The sequence below is a fragment of the Mesoplodon densirostris genome, chromosome 15 (genome assembly GCF_025265405.1).
Source record: "Mesoplodon densirostris isolate mMesDen1 chromosome 15, mMesDen1 primary haplotype, whole genome shotgun sequence".
In the NCBI taxonomy this organism is placed as follows: Eukaryota; Metazoa; Chordata; class Mammalia; order Artiodactyla; family Ziphiidae; genus Mesoplodon; species Mesoplodon densirostris.
In genome coordinates this window covers 17,071,822-17,090,547 of record NC_082675.1, presented here as the reverse complement: position 1 = coordinate 17,090,547, position 18,726 = coordinate 17,071,822, and the positions used below count along the sequence as shown (strand labels likewise).

Below are 18,726 nucleotides of genomic sequence, written 5' to 3'. Positions count from 1 at the left end.
CAGTCAGGAGACCAGAGAGGGTACGCGCATACTGTGAAAATCTTTCTTTTATTACTGTCTCTTGTGGCAAAATAACATTTTATACAAATAAGTCACCTAGTTTACTTTGGACACAAAGACAATACAAACTGGAATGAGGACCTCAGGTGAAGGGGAAAGGGCAAGAACAGACCAGGTCATTAACGCTTCTTACATTCTGTGAAAAATAGATATACAGGGAAAAAAATAGACTTTCACCAGTTCAGTGACTTTACATGATCCTTTGTGCAACAAGGGGTAAATCCACCTCCACCAGACCCTTCTTGTACCTAAGATGTCCTGTGATGCGGAATGTGAGAAACATGGTGATCTGATGATTGGGCCCCTACGCCAGGCACGGCAGCACCCTCTGCATCAGGGGTCCACACACACAGACGAGTCTGTGCTATGATTCTGAGAACTGTCCCCATTCCCCAACCTCACTGACGTCAGAATGACAACGGCCACCAGAAGGAAGGGACGTTACAGAGAAAAAAAAGAGAGTACCCTGGGAGCCTATTGAGGGTGGCAAGACACACTAAAGCAAGACTCACCCAATCTGTATATTAGACACAGCCTATTAAGTCCATTCCGGAAATGAGTCCCACTTCAACTGAAGAAACAAGCTGAAGATTCCCCCAGCTACTGCCACGTCAAGAATCTCCAGTCTCCACATAGCCCCAACGCCCCCAAATCACCGCCCCTATTTGAGAACTGGATGGCCCAAAGACTGTGAGGTCTTCAGGAAGGCTGACATGGCCCTGAAAAGTACTTTCCCTGCAAGACAGCTCTGAGCTAACACATGAGGAGAGGATGACCTACTTTATCCCAGGACTACTTTTACTTATTTCCTCTGTTTACTCTTTAAAACACAGAATAAATTAAACCAGGATCTTCTTTGCAGCAGCTAAAAGGGCATCTTAGCCCAAAAGCTCCACAGGAAAAGAGAGTCGCTCTCCCAGGAGACTCCAGGCCAGAGGGACAGGAGCAAGACACGAGAGGGAGGTGTGCAGGCAGCAGGCCCCCCGGCGCCAGCTGGGCCTGTCAGTCTGCTGGAATGTGTTCCCTTCAGGAGCTGCCTCTCAGGTACCAGCTCTGAACAGAGGGCACGGTCTCCCCCAGGCAGGTAGGTTTTTTCCTCCCATTTTATTGCCCACAGGTAACTGCTACCAACAGCCCAGACTCCTTAACAACATGACCTCCTGATTCAACTTCTGATGAGTACAGCTACTTTCAGAGAAGGTGTGACTTCCAATTCTCTCCCCAGTTCGGGTACAAAAGCTTGAATTTCAGACTTACCCTAGCTAACACCCCAGAGAGGTAATGCTTCTCAAGGTTTCCTGAGTAGCTAGACACAAGAATCCAGAGTCCCAGGTACAGAATACCAGACCTTCAGGAGCAGAAGATAGCAAATCCCTGTGCCGTTGGGCACAGACCGAGCCCTTGGCCTCAAGACGGTCTCCAGTGAGACTAAAGCAAGCTCTTGGGAAGAGGATACAGCACTATTCAAGCCAGAATGCCTGCCTCCTCGGCCCTCTTCCCAGCAAAAGCTAACACTGCAGGTAAGAGACAGCTCACTAGCCTACAAGACGTGGTCTGCCTGGGACACATTTCCAAGACACACTCTACTGAGCAGAGTTCTGGGCAGTTCCAGAAACCACATCCTAGATAATAATTAAACATCAAATAGTAGAAAAACTCTCCCGACTGGGCTTCTGTCACAGAGAGAAGGGGTTATTCTGAAGCTCAATGAACACAAATCTGTTGAGGGAGCCCCAGTGAGAAACAGAAGGTGAAGAGGCAGTGCTGATGTCTGTCCGGCAGTGTATGGGATAGAGCCACACATAAGGCACCTGGATTTGCAGCCGACTCCAGTTCTGGGATTCACTGGTCTGGGGATGAGTAGCCCACCCTGCAGGGAACCCGGTCTCTTCCTCCCTCGGGGGTTGGGTGCAGTGCCAGCACACAGGGCTAACCAGGGTTTTCTCAGTGAGGAAGTTGCCAGCATCTGGCACAGCCCAGACTCTGGCCTGGCACAAAGCACTGGACCACGGTTCAAGGCCACTCACGCTCTAGAATGCAAACAGGGAGCAACACTGGTCAGTGAAAGCACAGGAGCATCTGTGGCAAAGCGCTGGCCCTTCTCTCCCTGGCTCCACCTGGCCTTTCTCCCAAGCACCTAGGGAGACAGCTCTCCGGTCACAGATACCACGTACCTGGGCCCTTCCTACTGCGACCTTTCTAGCGATGCTAAACCCTGGCTGCAGCAACAGTCTTATCAGAGAGTCAGGAGTTGGGCCTGAGCACTTAAATCGCCCACACAGTCGGACAACAGCAGGGAGCTAGGCACGGACAGTCCATCCAGTGAGGGCCTGAGGGATGTGTGAGGAAGTTTTTTGAGAACACGTCTCTCTGATAGGCCACCTCAGCTGACTTCCCCCTTTCCCAACGCCCAAAACCATTCCAAGTGGCAGTCCAAAGGACCAGAATACACATTACTTAGGTCTGACCGGCCAGGATGGTTCCAGGAACTACTTCAGTACAAAAGCAGGTACGACATGACCCAGATTAGCCCCAGGAGCCTGACTGATACTATCAGAAGTCTGGCCACACATCCTATATGCTGGGAACGCCACTGACATTTTATAAAGCCTCCCCACAAGAAGCTTAGAAATAAAAAAACAAAATACAGTAAGGCCTTCTCTGGCCTCGAGAGATACTACAGTTCCAAGAGCAAAACTGACACACTGTATTTCAGGAGAAACTCAAAAGTGAGGAGCCAGGAGAAGCGGAGCAAGCTCATCTTTCCTCTGGAAGGAGGACAGGAAGGCACTGCCAGGTGGAAACCTCAGTGGAGCCCCAGGAGGACCGGCTGAGGATCCGGAGGTCAGACAGATAAGCGGCCCCTACGTAAGACAGATCCTTCAGTTTGGCAGCCTTGCCCACCCCAGTGCCTCAACTCCTGGCACCACTCCTTCCTTCTGCCCCCCCAGTTGGTTTAGGACAATGCACAGGCTGAGGTCAGAGTGTGCTGACGGTGACCCCGCAGGCGAGAGAGGAGTCTCAGCTTCCCACAGTGCCCCCGAACCTACAGAAGAGTGTTCTCTCCCCGGCGCAGCTCTGCCTGGAGAGACCCAGGCTCATCAGGACAACCCAGAGGAGCCATGACTACATGAAAATAAACTTTCTATTTTTATCTGGATTCCAGGAGCCTTATGCTAAGTTTTACTATAGTACCTCTGTGACCTAAGGGGCAGGGAAAAAAGGAAGAAAAAATACTGGGGAAGGAAACACAGCACTGCTTGGCACCTCTCTTGGAGCACAGGAAACTGCCACCCCAGCCTCGGCTTCCTGGGGCCAGGTTCCAGATGTGTGTTGACAGACTGCAGCTTCAGCCACCTCCGTGCACCAGGACCTCAGGCCACAGCAAAGCACCTCCCCGTCCGCTCCTGTCACAGCTACTGGCCCCCATTATAGGCATAGTCAGCCTTGTTGTGCATTATCAGCTTGTTGTCGACAAAGTAGAAGCTGTCAGAACGGGTCTCATAGGGATTTTCAATCATCAGACGAACTGCAAGTCAGGGAAAGGAAAAGAGCAAAGACTTATGTGTGAGTCTGCCCCATGGGCCAGGTGGGAAAAAACTAAGCATTCCCTCGAAAATTCGTAAACAAGCCCTTCCTGAAAATGTGAGCTCACGCTGTCAGAATAATGAGGTCAGAACAGAGGGAGCCAGGCCTTGAGAGCTGGGGAGACCTGGGGATCACAGAGGCCCCCAAACTGAGCATGCTGTCCACCTCAACAGAAGGATGCAACCAGCTCTGGACCTGGCCCTCCGAGGCCATCGCCAGCCTGGTGCTCCGTCAGAACCCCAGGGAGAGGTGCTCGCCCGCCTGCCAAGAGGCACCACAGCAGCCTACTGACTTGGTGCTTCGGGTCCCCACCTCTAGACACTCTGGTCCAAATTCAGAAAGCTGCGCCTCACTGTGCTCACGTCCCGCAGGCAACCCTGACAACAAAGGAAGCCCAGATGCGCGTGGATGCAGGGGCACAAAGGGCAAGGAGCCTTCTCCAGAGATGGCTCGGGGTGTTAACTTGCCAACAATCCAGCAAAGGGTGAGCCTGTCTTGGAATCCAGATTTAAATCTTCTGTTTGTTCAGGCAGTTGCCCCGACCTCTTTAGCCATAACTGGAGGGTCAAGAGAACTGCGAGTCACTACCTCTGGCTGGTTCTGAGTCAATGGTCACATGCTGTTCTGAATCCTCTGGAGGAAATGCTGTTGCTGACCACAGTTCTCAAAAGGAGAGCTGACTGTTTCAAGTTCTTTGAACTCAGCCAGGCCAGAGTTATTTAGTTCATATCCAGAGTATTGACCCCCACGCTCTTTTAGCTTATTTGGCTTCAAGAAGAAAAAGTTACATGGCCTTAGATAAAAACTTGAAATACTGTACATAATCTTTTCTCGCAGTATCTACATATTCCAGCCCAGCCTGGGGAGCGGGCTTCAAACGAGGATCCTAACAGTTGATGCAGTCATCAACGCCCTGCCCACTTCTCAGCAATCCTCACTTTACCTGGGAACAGTACTGCTGCACCAGTCAAGAATACCTGTCAGAAAATGACAATTTTAAGGACCTGGGATTCTGAGAAAATTGGTCGGTGTATGTAGACCTTCGCCAACAATCCAACTAAACTCCACCACTACTCACAGGATCCCACTCACATCCTGACTGCTCTAGAACAACCTCCCCTAATTCCTCACAGGGGATGCTAATGTGAGAGGGCCAGACCGAAGCCATGGGAATACACAGACTGTTCTTCCTCTGTCATTCAGTCCATCTCCTCCCCGGCCCAGCCTTCTCCCTCCGGCGCCTTCCCCAGCTCTTCCTCCCCAGAACTACGGGGTGACTCTTCCTCAGACACGGCTTCCCTCGCGTTACTCCTTCTGCTCCGAGCCTCTAACAGCTTTCCTAGCGCCTGCTGGATCTACTCTAACAGTTTCATCTAATTAACCTTCTACCTGCAGAGAATGAGAAAGGGGTGGTCCTCAGGACTAGAATTCTACTTAGCCCACAGTTTCCCATGTAGTTCTGATTAGGGAAAAAGCAAAGAGCTAAAGGAGTGCTGAGCAGGAGCCGGTGACTAGAACACAGTGAAACCATGACTGGCCATGTATCGAACTGCACTCCCAGGGATTGTCAGGGGGCCTCCTCTTATCTCCCTCAGCCACTCTCTTCCCCGCAGCAGGCATCTAAAAGGGATGGCCTGTATTAAAACCTTCAGTGCTCCCATGCAGGCAGAGTCAGAGTTTGAAACATGAGACAGGAGCAATAGGAAACGAGAAGCCTGAGGTCGAAAGACTAGAGACGCATCATGTCCCTACTTCTCTGCAAATGAGGTTGTTAGACTAGATGGATTTCATTTCAAGGTCTGTTCCTCTAGCCTGAAGAATCCAGAATGTTGTGAAAGTCAGGGGATACGTACTGACATCCTCAGAAAGCTGGGGAAACTCATAGATATGTTCACAAGTGTTCCTACTGCTGGGGATGCAGAAGCCGAAATCAAAGTCAAAGTTTTTCAGCAGGCGTTCCCGGAAATAGTGCCGTTCGATCATCCGGAAGTTTGACACAGGTTTGTCTCCCACCGTGAACTCCACCCTGCAGAATAAATCTCTGTGAGCCTGACTTTGCCTCCTCCCTCCTCTAAAGCCAACCCCAAACCTAACCAAGAACATTCTTCTCTGAACCAGAAGAACGTCCTCCCTTCAGGAAATGCTGGTACTCACGTGGCGCCCACGGTGCGGAGGCGGAGAAATGCTGGCGTGAACTGATAGCGGACGAAGCGGCCCGCACTGACATCCACATCTCCGCCTGCTGCTGCCGCCGCCTCCTCCTCCTCCTCCTCCTCCTGGTCTGCAAGAGCACACGGAAGCTGAATCACCATCTCGGCAAAGATCACGACCGATGAGCAGTGCGGACACCGACACTGATAAGGCAGGGCAGCCAGTACTCACTGAGCATATGCTGTAATTCCAGGCCCCGTGCTGCACGCCTCACAGGATCCTGTGATCCTGTAGATGATGTCTTCATTTTATCTCCACTTTACAGACCAGGAAGCTCAGACTCAGAGAGATTAGCTAACGTGTCCAAAGTCCCCCAGATATAGGCAGACCTCAGAGAGACTGCGGGTTCAGTTCCAGACCACCATGATAAAGAGAGTCACATGAAATTTTTGGTTTCCCAGTGTATACAAAAGTTATGTTTACACTTTACTATAATCCATTAAGTATGCAATAGCATTATGTCCAAAAATAACAATGCACACGGCTTAATTTAAAAATAATGCTGGGCTTCCCTGGTGGCGCAGTGGTTGAGAGTCTGCCTGCCGATGCAGGGGACACAGGTTCATGCCCCGGTCTGGGAAGATCCCACATGCCGCAGAGCGGCTAGGCCCGTGAGCCATGGCCGCTGAGCCTGTGCTCCGCAACAGGAGAGGCCACAACAGTGAGAGGCCCGCGTACCGCAAAAAAAAAAAAAAAAAAAAAAAGCTGCTATATTCAATATCCTATAATAAACCATAATGGAAAAGAATATGAAAAAATATACATATGTATAACTGAATCACTTTGCTGTAAACCAGAAAATAACACAACACTGTAAATCAACTATACTTCAATAAAAAATTTTTTCTTTAAATGCTGTTGAAAAAAATGGAGCCAATAGACTTATTCAATGAAAGGTTGCCACGAACCCTCAGTTCATAAAGAACACAATTTCTGCGAAGCACAGTAAAGTGAAGCACAATAAAATGAGGTACGCCTGTAGTAAATGGAGGGAGCAGGGATGTGAATCCGGGTCCATCAGACTCAAGGCCTGTTCTTAAACACTAAGCTGTTTGCCTTTTATATAATCTGGCGCCTTGGGCCATATCCTAACTGTGAAGCCTGAAACACCAGCTGGGTGGCTGTGACGTGGTCTCTGCTATACAGACTAGGTCTGCTGTTGACCCAGTTAAAGTGCTTGCTGCTAACCAAAAGAATGAGGCTGTAAAAGTTGAAACTATTCAAAAGGCACCTTCAAAGAATGCAAAAATTTCTGACACAGCAAAGACAAATCCCTAGAAATAATTTTGCTATTTAAATGGAAGACACTGGTCTATAGCCTTGGGGTACTGCACTTTCTTGGACTAATGCCTATTCCAGGCCATACCAGGCCCAACACTCCGAGCACCTGGGAAAAGGTGAAGCGGATGGGCCATGAACCAACACGTGAGATCAGAGAGAGGGTCCATGAGAGTAACGATGGGCTCTGGTCTAGTCCACTCCTGAACCCAGGAATGAAAGATTTGTAAAATGAATCAGAGAACATTCTAATGTAAACAAGGAGTTAGTTCCCTCTCTAGTAGCTACAGCCACCCAGTATCCAGCAAGGGTATTTTTTCCAGTTCTAGGCTGAACATAGGTTCAGTAAAAGAGGAGTCTTTTTTAGCATCAAACATCTCTGCCTGTGACAAGCCCAAGAGGAGCTGGGCAACCAGACTGAGTAGGGGTTCAAAGACAGAGACTCCACAGCCCTGGCTCCAACAATGGGATTCAAAAAGGATCAGACCAAACCTTCTGAGGGATTCGAACTCATCCGAACAAGTGCTGTAGGAAGGCACTGAATCAGTGTGTGCGTATTCTTAGTGAATCAAGATCCTTAAAGGTAAAGACTGGATGGGTTGTAAATCAAGGTATTTTTACAGTATCTGCAGCTGACCTTCTTCTTGAGATTTAGTTTTATACTGAAATGACTATTCTGAGCCCAGTCTCATCCAAATCCATACACCTGAAGTAGCCCTGGGGTCCTGGGAACATCTTAAGTACTAGGACCCGTGGCTTAGAGATACGAACAGCACAGACCCAGGAAGCTGGCTGGCCCTGACCCTCCCAATACAAGATTTAAGTACCCACAAGCTTGAGCCTTTAGACGCCCTGGTCAATACTAGATTACGACAGCATAAAGAATACTGGGTAGGGGCTTCCCTGGTGGCGCAGTGGTTGAGAATCTGCCTGCTAATGCAGGGGACACGGGTTCGAGCCCTGGTCTGGGAGGATCCCACATGCCACGGAGCAACTAGGCCCGTGAGCCACAACTGCTGAGCCTGCGCGTCTGGAGCCTGTGCTCTGCAACAAGAGAGGCCGCCATAGTGAGAGGCCTGCGCACCGTGATGAAGAGTGGCCCCCGCTTGCCACAACTGGAGAAAGCCCTCGCACAGAAACGAAGACACAACACAGCAAAAATAAATAAAAATTAATTAATAAACTCCTACCCCCAACATCTTCTAAAAAAAAAAAAAAAAAAAAGAATACTGGGTAGTGAGGCTTCCCTGCTGGTGCAGTGGTTAAGAACCCGCCTGCCAATGCAGGGGACACGGGTTCAATCTCTGGTCCGGGAAGATCCCACATGCCACAGAGCAACTAAGCCCGTGTACCACAACTACCGAGCCTGTGCTCTAGAGACCGCGAGTCACATCTACTGAGCCCATGTGCCACAACTACTGAAGCGCGCACGCCTAGAGCCCGTGCTCCACAACAAGAGAAGCCACCGCAATGAGAAGCCCGCACACCACAGCAAAGAGTAGCCCCAGCTCGCCGCAACTAAAAGCCCGCATGCAGCAACGAAGACCCAAAGCAGCCCAAATATTAATTAATTAATTAATTTTAAAAAAAGAATACTGGGTGGGGTGAGGACACCAGTGCTCTAGCCTTGGCTGTATAATTAACCTGAGCTGAGACTTTTTCATGAAAGCCTTTTGACTTATCTGGGTTACTAACAGCTGTCTTACCAAATTTACAGGCTCTTTCTGAATAGCAAATCAGATGAGAAAAGCTTGGCAAGAAGAGTCATCAACACAGACCATGGCTGATACTCTGAAGGACTATCTAGGCTGGTGTTCTAGTAACTAACTCCAGGGGGTGCTCCATTTCCAGTGATGTGCTCCAAAGACGTATGTGTGGTCCCCTGGTCAGAAATGAATCACCCTGGAACTGCATCACAAGCACAGGAAGTGTCCATTCAAAGCTACCTTAAGGGGTCCCAAGGAGATGAGTTCACAGGTCTAGGCCTTCTGTTCATCCAAAAAATGGCAGACATTAAAGTCCAAACTAGGACTTACTGGGAAATCTGAGACACTATTTAAAGGAAAGGGTGTGAGAAGACACTGCCTCATGATCTGGACTGGAATCCTCCGTATCACCCTTCCAGAGTGTCCCCAGGACTCAAGGTTCAGGTAGGCTTCCTCATTGGAGTTTAATTTCAAGGATTCCTTTCCTAAGTGGAGGAAACATGGTAAGATCAAAGGGCAGAGGACCTTAGGAAAGTCACCTGGAAATTCTGGGCCTCAGTTTCCTTATCTGTAAAATAAGGATAATAACCCCCCACAGAGGTGTGAGGATTACATGAACTGATGTAAACAGAAAGATGTGGAACACAGTGACCAGCACAGAGTAGATACTCAACAAACAATCAGCCTCTCAGCACAGCTTCAAGCCAACAGGCCCACAGGCAGGCTTCAGGAGGCGGCTGGAAGCAGGCCGCTGGAGTCTGACACAGGATGCAGTGGAATACAAAAACTCAAGCATGAAAGACCTTTTGCTCCAACTGTCAAGTGGCTACTGCAATATTAAGGCCTACCTGACACACAAGGTTTGGCAATCTCAAAAAGCACTGTCCCGGTCTCCAAATCTCGAATTTTGAAGCGTGTGAAATCAATACTGTAGACGTTGTCTTCGGGTTTACATAAATAATCTGAAAATGAGAGAGAGAGACCAATGCCGTTAAATAATCCTCCAAATCTACCATTTCTTTCTCAAGTTTTGAAGCAAACTCAGGTTTTTTTCTTACACAATTCACTTAAAATATACCCCAAAACTTCCTTTTATGTTATAAGCAAAAGTTGTGTAGAGAGAATTAGGGGATCCAAGAAAGAAAAAATGTGCATGGGCTTGTGTGGATGAAAGATTACTGTAACACTTTAGAAATAGGGATGGTAAAAGGGGATTTCTTTGGAAACACTTCAAAAATGGCCTATAAACCTTTCATTGGATATCACAACAGGATAGAATTTTTTTTAGAAATCCATTTTAAAACATTTATGCTGATCTAATGGCTAATATGGTGCATGTTTGCTGACCGTATCACAAAGCACAGATCAGCAAACTTTTTCTGTAAAGGGTCAGATCATGAATAATTTAGGCTTTTGGCCACACAGTCACTATCACAACTACTCAACTCTGTCGCTGTAGCACAAAGGCAGCCACGAACATGGAAATGAATGGCGTGGCTGTATTCTAATAAAACTATTTATAGACACGAAATACAAATTTTATATAACCATGTGTCCCAAGATTTTTTTTTTTCCAACCATTTGAAAAGGTAAAAACCACTCATAGCTTATGGGCTGCACAAAACCAGGTGGTGGGCAATACCTACCCAGGCACAGGACAGATCTGCTATGGAGGGCATGAGGCCAAAGTTATGTACAGCCCCCAAAAACCTGATCAACTAATCAAAACAGTACTGATCAAAGACAATTTCATTGATTTCTTTCTATCACGACTCCTGAGAGCATCTTCTCCACAACTCACTTTGGCACTTTATCTTATACTGCCTGTTTGTGTTAGCTGTTTCATGTTTTACAAGCTGACTCTCCAATAAGATGGCAAACTTGAGAGCTACTGATTATTCTGTAACTCCCAAAAGTGCTGAGATTGGTTCTGCACCTTTAGAGGGGACTCAGTAAATAACCTGCTGAACGGAACAGACTTTAAGAGTAAAAAATCCAGAGATCACCAAGCTGACTTATGACTTTCTCCAATAAGCTGCTGAGGTGTGTTTGAGCAATGGCACCAAGCTCAAGTTCCTACACAGGACCTCAGTGCTCTCCTAGAATGCCACTCAGGGCCAGGCATTAGAGTGGCCTAATTCACCTTTGGTATCAGGAGAAAGCATGGGGTGAGAAAGGTGAGGTGGTGAGCATTTCCGTACCTTCAGAGCCCCAAATGAAATCTGGGTCAGAACAGAAGCAGCTTTTTCACAATGTTTCTATGAAACAGAATAGCAAGACCTTCCAAAGATATACTCAGGCATGCAAAGGACAGTCCCAACCCAAACAGTGATGGAAAATGGGGATATGAAAATACCCAGACTCAAATTAAAGCTATTTTAGGAGATGGGAATTCCCCTTCAAACAGGCTGGACCAAGGCCTATCCCCCCAAACTGTCATCCTCAAATCACTGGGGCGGCCTCTATCTCCCTGAGGGACACCTGAGCAGCCCTGGGCTGCCGACTAAAGCAATTCAGCAGATAATAGGACGGCAGTCTTTAATCCATCAAGGGAGTGCTGGTGCTTCAACGTTAGAAGTCTGGAGGACAGGGCCGGCTGGGCAAGCAGGGTCTAACCAACTGACTGCAAACTCTTAGGGGGAAACAGCAGCAAGAAAAAGGGCATCAAGTCAGGGGTTGGCCTGGAAGAGAACAGAAAAGAGGAAAACCAGGACAGGGGGTGAGCTATATATTTCTCCCCACCCCTCGTACTATCAATGAAAAGGTGTAGGACGGTTGCATTTTATGCAAGAAATGCATCTCTGACACCCTGACATATTCTTAATTCACTGGAACAAGTGTCAAAAGCAGGATTCACATTTTGGTTTTGTACGTGAACTGAAACTTTATTAATATTTTTTTAATGCGGCACGAAATGCCACGGCAATGTATTTGAGGAAGGAGGAGCCCACCTGCACACAAAGGGGCAACGCTAGGGGCCCAAAGAGGTAGGGGGCCAAGGCAGGCTGGAAAGGGGGCGGGGCTGTCAGGGGCCGGAGGGGAGGGAAAGGCAGAGAAAGCAGCTAGGGTAGGGGTCTGGGCTGGCAGAGGGCGGCAGAAGCTGGCTGTAGACAGGTTGAGGGGGCCTAGCTGATCAGGAACTTCACTGATGGCTGGGGGGCAGCGGCCCACTTCCCAGGGTCAGGAGGATCCGGTTAAGCTAAGGCGGGTCCCCACCCAAACAGATCCAGCTGAGGAGGAGAACGGGCGGGCCTGAGGGCCCAGCGGGGACGGGCCACAGGGACGCCTAGCGTTGCCGGACTCAGAGGAGGGCAGTCAAGCCCCAGGAGAACCCCTCCCGACCAGGTCTAGGTGAGGGTGGGCAGCGCGGCCCGGCCGGCCGGGGGCGCCTGGGTGGACACCCTGGGCCGGCCGAGCGGCAAGCGGCCGGCTCCGCTTAGGCTACGAGGGGCCCGGGGACCGGCGCGAGGGGAGGGCGCGGCCGGCCCCGCACTTACTCTCTGTGACCCGGCTGAGGCGCAGGACGTGCTCGGGCCGGATGGTATCCAGAGCCAGCAGCTCCTGCTCCGTAACCGCTGCCCCGATGCCGTCGTCGGCCGCGTGGTGGGGCGCCTGCCGGCGCGCCTTAATCCTGTTCAGGACGCCGCCGCCAGCCTTCTTCTTCTCCTCCTTGCCAGTCACCAGCCCCCCGGGCCCAGCCGCCGACCCCACGGCCGCAGCCTTAGAATTCGACCCGCTCATCGCTCCGCCGCCAAGATGGCCGCCGCCTCCGCAGCCGTAACTATGGAGAGCGGGGGCGGGGCCGGGCCTGTGTGGGCGGGACCTGCGGGCCGCGTCGCTAGCGCCCTCCCGCCAGCGTTGGTCCAGCCAGGTGGCTGGCACCTTAGCACTCCAGATTCTCTATCAGGCCCCCGAGGTCACCCCAAATGTCTAAAAAAAATATTCCGTACAGTCAAATGACTTTCCATCACATAAAATGTAGACGAGGCATCTTGAGAAAATGTTTTTTCATCTGTAGTCTAGAAGGTAAGGCAGTTCTTGCTATGCAAAGGCAGCTTTCCAATTAGATTGCCATTTCTAAACCGTACCGTGTCAGGCTTTGGGCTACACATTGGGCTGGGCTACAGGGAATGTAAGAATACGAAAGAGGGAGGGATTGAGTCTGCTGTATTCAGCACTGTATTCAGGCAGTCCAGCTAATGCCTGACATGTGGTAGGTGCTCAATGATCGAATGAGTGAAGGAAGGCCTGAACAGCACCAGGCTACGGAGGAGCTCCCACTTTGTTGGGGAAGACTGCGAGGTACATAATTCATCATGTGGCCCTTCCTCTAGACCAGCCCAGTAAGTATGAATGAACCAGAAGACAAAACAGACTGCTAATTGCTGCAGCAGAGGTGCTACCAGAGCACACAGGAGGGGTCTAGGGGGTAGGGGAGAGGCTTCAGGGGTGACATCTGGCACTGAGCCATGGAAATTAACCATGATTTCAAGGACTGGAGGTGAGTGGGAGGGGGGAGGACATTGCCCTCTTATACGCCAAGTGGCTCCTTCTCTAGAGATTCTGGATCGACACCCTTCTCTGTTGGAGGCTTGGGCCTGACTGATGAAGTGTGTCTGCTAGGTTGACGTCACCTCTTAGATAGACTCAGGTCGAAGTGAAACTCTACCCCTCTCCCCACTGGTCAGCCTCAAAGCCTGGATTTATGCAGGACTTGCTGGATCCCTCTCATCCGACATGAGGGGTTTGGGAGTGGCTGACAGGCCTCACCTGGTTCCTGGACCAAACCCAAACCTGACTCCACCTCAGCTGCCCAGCCTGGTGGAACAGTATGTGGCCAGTTCCTATCTAAATGATGTCCTGTCTTTGAGAGATTACCACCCGGGGGGGGGCGACTTCCCAAACTGTTCAGGGAAATTTTAAGATGTGTACAAGAATTACACATTTGCACATTGCAATTTCCCTTTGCAAACAATTCTTTTTAAACTACTCAGCAGTAAGTGGTTACTGAAGAATTTCCAGAACTCTTAATATGCTACTTGATTGTGAATCACCAAGAAGGGAATTTAGCATGGAGCCATTTCCCACAATCACTTGCTGACTGAACATTGTCCTCAGCACCAGGACTAGTTACCTGGATCCCAGCTTTTCTCTTTTTAGGGATGATAACAAACGTATTGACCCGTTTACCTGCAATTCTACATCCGGGAACTTAGCCTACATGTATGCACGAAGATGTTTACTGCAGGACCATTTGTAACACCGAAAAATTACAACAAGTTACAGTTGCACCCATTCATGTTATGCAGCTGTTAAAAAGAATGAGGTCCATCTCTACTTACTAGTATGGAGAGATCTCAAAGACAGATAGTTTGGCGGGGGTGGGGCTGGGGACAAGGCACATAATCCCATTTGTTTAAAATTTGAAAGTAGGGCTTCTCTGGTGGCGCAGTGATTGAGAGTCCGCCTGCCAATGCAGGGGACACGGGTTCATGCCCCGGTCTGGGAAGATCCCACATGCCGCAGAGCGGCTAGGCCCGTGAGCCATGGCCGCTGAGCCTGTGCGTCCAGAGCCTGTGCGTCCAGAGCCTGTGCTCCACAACAGGAGAGGCCACAACAGTGAGAGGCCCGCGTACCGCAAAAAAAAAAAAAAAAAAAAAAATTGAAAGTATATGAATATTTCTATCTGTAACTACACGGGAAGGGGTTTGGATATACACTAGAGTTAAGTGAGGTTCCCTTGGGGGAGGAGAGTATTGGAAGGGATTAAAGGGGGATATATTCACTTTTGACACTCTTTAGAGCTACTTCTATACTATTTTATCACAACAAGCATATGATCATGGGCTGCTTGTATACCTTTAAATAAATAAATAAATAAATAAATATAACTAACTAACTTAGGATCTGTGTCTGGAAGGCAGACTCTAAGTCAAAGTAGACATTAAAATCTCTTAAAATTTAAAAGCCACCTCAAACTTGATCACTTTTTTCTGCTCAAAAAATTTTAAATAAATACTGCCATATAAGGGAGTTGAGGCCTGTCTCTGATCACTACCTATAAACTGTGGTTAAAAAGCAAAAGATTATGTCTTTAGGAGAATAGAAAACACACAGAAAGAAATGAAAAATATCCTTAAATATTACTTTTTAAGAGGGAGTAGGGGGCTTCCCTGGTGGCGCAGAGGTTGAGAGTCCGCCTGCCGATGCAGAGGACGCAGGTTCGTGCCCCGGTCCGGGAAGATCCCACATGCCGCGGAGCAGCTGGGCCCGTGAGCCATGGCCACTGAGCCTGCGCGCCCGCAGCCTGTGCTCCGCAACGAGAGAGGCCACAACAGTGAGAGGCCCGCGTACCGCAAAAAAAAAAAAAAAAAAAAAAAAAAAGAGGGAGTAGGAAAAATTAGGGCCATAACCTCCAATCTGCCTCTGCCTCTCCTCACCAGATCTTTCTAAGGTATGTCAAAAGGCTCTTTAAAAAAAAAAAGTTTTCTGAAAAGTACATATACTAATTCCCTGTTGGGTGGAAAAAGAAAAATAGAGATTGACTGCATTAAATAGCAACCCCAACGTCTCCTTGGGCCAGACATGGGAAGGCTGGAGTGGAAAGGCTGACCTCCCTTTCACCGCAGCTTGGTGCTCTTCAAGTCCCTCTCCTTAAGCTGGTTATTTTCCTCACTGTAAGAGGTGTGACAGTGGCTGTTTTCCAGGGCAGTCCCAGAGTTGCCAGGCAGTCTGCCTCAAATCAGGCCAGGCAGGTGGGGCCCACAGCTGATGCGGCCAAGGTAAGCAGGACATCAGAGGGCTTTTTTCTGCCGAGGCAGGGAAGTTCAGTCCTCCTTCCTGCTGCTTCCCTAAGGATGGCATCCACTGAATCAGCAAGTCGTGGCTGGGACTGCAGGCAGGCCTTGTGGTCTGGGAAACAGAGCTAGTGATTTCCATAGTACCCAAGTCACTTCTCTCCCTGGCTGAGGGCTGTTCCTTAAAAGCATTAATTTATTATTTATATCCCACCTCTTTCCAAAAAGGATTTGTGGCGTATTCCAAAGTCGTACAGCACAAGACTGGTGGGTGGAAATTCACATAGCCTTGCAGAACTTTCAAAATTTTAAGTGCATATACTGCTTTTTGTTTTGTTTCGTTTCGTTTTATTTTTGGCCTCACTGCGCAGCATGCGGGATCTTAGTTCCCCGACCAGGGATTGAACCCGAACCCGCTGCAGTGGAAGCGCAGAGTCTTAACCACTAGACTGCCAGGAAAGTCCTGTGCATATACTGTTTGATTTAGTAATTCCTTAATGGAATTCTAAAGGCACACTTGCACATGTGCAAAATAAATATATTATGTAAATATGTGTGTACGTACATATAAATATATATAAATACATATAAAATGAAAGATATACACCAAAGATAATACACCTGTATATCCTCTAGGGATTAAAGAGGTAGGTCTAAGAAAGAGGAGTTTTCACATTCTGCACCCCATATACATTTTTTTTAAATATTTTATTTATTTATTTGTTTTTGGCTATGTTGAGTCTTCGTTGCTGTGTGTGGGCTTTCTCTAGTTGCAGTGAGCAGGGGCTACTCTTCATTGTGGTGCGCAGGCTTCTCATTGCGGTGGCTTCTCTTGTTGCGGAGCATAGGCTCTAGGTGCGTGGGCTGCAGTAGTTGTAGCACGCAGGCTCAGTAGTTGTGGCTCATGGGCTCTAGAGCACAGCTTAGAAGTTGTGGCACACGGGCTTAGTTGCTCTGTGGCATGTGGGATCTTGCTGGACCAGGGCTTGAACCCGTGTCCCCTGCACTGGCAGGCGGATTCTTAGCCACTGAGCCACCAGGGAAGTCCCCCGATTTTTAAAATGTACTTACGCACTTTGTATCACTAAGTCTTAAAAGGTTACTTTCTTTTTAGAGAAAGAATAATATAAACCTCCACATAACCAACACCCAGCTTCTTCAGTTATCTACATTCAAAAGGTTCCTTCTTAAAAGTAGTACATCATGACGTTAAGAGCACAGGCTTTGCTTTGTTAGACAGAGCTAAGTTCCAGTCCCCACTCTGCCACTTACCAGCTATGTGACTTTGGGCAGGTCATTTATGCCCTCTGAGCCTAAGTTTTCTTATTTATAAGTCAGGCTAGTCACTGGTCTTTCCTAGGGTTGTAAAGAGGAGATGAGGGCTTCCCTGGTGGCGAGTCCTAGTCCAGGAAGATCCCACATGCCGTGGAGCAACTAAGGCTGTACGCCACAACTACTGAGCCTGCACTCTAGAGCCCACGAGCCGTAACTACTGAGACCACGTGTCACAACTACTGAAGCCCACACAGCTAGAGCCCGTGCTCCGCAACAAGAGAAGCCAATGCAATGAGAAGCCCGCACACCGCAACGAAGAGTAGCCCCTGCTCGCCACAACTACGGAAAGCCTGTGCACAGCAACGAAGACCCAACACAGCCAAAAATAAATAAATAAAATAAAATTTTAAAAACGGAGATGAAAACAGCAACGAAAAGCACTCTGCTGGCGCCAGGGAGAGTGTTTCATGAATGGTCGCTATGACAATACATTTAAGTGGCCTCTTTCTCCAGGACCCCTCTGCTGAGGGCAGGCACCCTGGGCAGGGAGAAGCCATGGAGCTGGATTGGAAAGTGTGGTGACCAAAAAGAACAGTCAAGTCAGAGCAGAGAGGAAACGAGCTGGGGACCAAGGCTTGAGGAAGCAACAGACGGAGGCAAGTAGAAGCCGTAAGAAAACCCAGGAGAGGGAGTCTTAGGACAAGGCCCAAGCCAAAAAGTAAGTGGGGTTATTTTTCACTAATATAAGTGGTTAGCAACAAACAAAACTAAGACTCTTGGGCCAGAGTACCGCAGTGAGGTGCCTACCATCTCAGGTTGCTAGAGAGCAGAGGCCTGCCCACTGCACACCTCTGTTCTTCACCTCTGTTCTGCCTTGACCCCTCACCATTGCTATGGCAACAGGCTTTCCAGTAAATGTTGGAAAAACTCATCTCTCTTCCTCTATGGGGGGTGGAGGGGCATGGGGTACTAAGTATGGAGAAAGGTCCGACACACCGGCTCCAGCCAACTGGGAGCCTGATTTCCTTAGTGAGATTAAGATCTGGACCCAAGAGTGGTTTAACCCAACCCCCCCGCACTTGGCCCAAGATCTTCTGTCAATTTCCCTCCCTGCGAGTCCCTAGAGCAGGGCTTCTTCAGGTCTCTTCCCCATTTGGCAGCTCGTGCGAAGCTACTTGAAATAGTAACAGCCAAGTCTAAATTAGTAAAGAACTCCAGTTATGGGTGGGTTCAAGCTAAGAATGAGGCTCTGTGGGCCTCCTGGCTTATTTGGGCCCTGAGAACAGACTCCATCCACACAGGCTTCACTCTTGGAGCTGAGTGCTGAATTCTGCCCTTCAAGGGATAACTGAGGGAGGTAGGCCAAGCTCTCCCTCCCATTCCCCAAACCAGCAGCCTCCATTCCTGCTTGGAGAAACACAGCACATGGCATCAGGGCAGGAGTGGAAGGCTGGAGAGAATAATGATTAAGAGCAAGAGTCCTGGTGTAAAACCTCAGTTCTGCCTTTTGCTGGCTGTGTGGTCTTCGGCAAGTCACCTCACCTCTTAAAGGTGAGTACCAGCTGGTTGGTTGAAGATTAAACAGAGATAACATCTGTAAAACTGCTTGGCCTTGTGCCTGGCCCATTTCAAAGGCTCAATAAAAGATATCTGTGATTATTATTCTTATAGCCTTAGAAAGATCATGGGCTTTGCAGACAAACAGACTGGGTTTGAATCCTGGCTTGATCATTTACTGACTAGCCTGGGGTAAATTACTAAAGTTTTTTGAGCTTCATGCTCCTCAGCTATAAAATGTGATGGATAAATTA

General features: G+C 48.9%; 1 protein-coding gene across 1 annotated transcript; it reads right to left on the bottom strand.

The window, feature by feature from the left end:
- Nucleotides 1–29: 29 nt before the first annotated feature.
- On the bottom strand, nucleotides 30–12,612 carry UNC119B (unc-119 lipid binding chaperone B). The gene is made up of 5 exons (XM_060118781.1): nucleotides 12,341–12,612; nucleotides 9,692–9,805; nucleotides 5,803–5,929; nucleotides 5,502–5,674; nucleotides 30–3,589 (listed from the first exon to the last, which is right to left on the bottom strand). The coding sequence occupies exons 1-5, from the start codon at nucleotides 12,582–12,584 to the stop codon at nucleotides 3,477–3,479; spliced, it is 771 nt and encodes a 256-aa protein (XP_059974764.1). The 5' UTR covers nucleotides 12,585–12,612; the 3' UTR covers nucleotides 30–3,476.
- Nucleotides 12,613–18,726: the final 6,114 nt, after the last annotated feature.

Bases quoted from the DNA above. Each gene is read 5' to 3' on its own strand.
- UNC119B (XM_060118781.1), bottom strand. From the start codon at position 12,584: ATGAGCGGGTCGAATTCTAAGGCTGCGGCCGTGGGGTCGGCGGCTGGG. The intron at 9,806-12,340 runs GTAAGTGCGGGG...TCTCATTTTCAG, and splicing joins CCTCAGCCGGGTCACAGAGA to ATTATTTATGTAAACCCGAA. The intron at 3,590-5,501 runs GTACGTATCCCC...CCTGACTTGCAG, and splicing joins CCAGCTTTCTGAGGATGTCA to TTCGTCTGATGATTGAAAAT.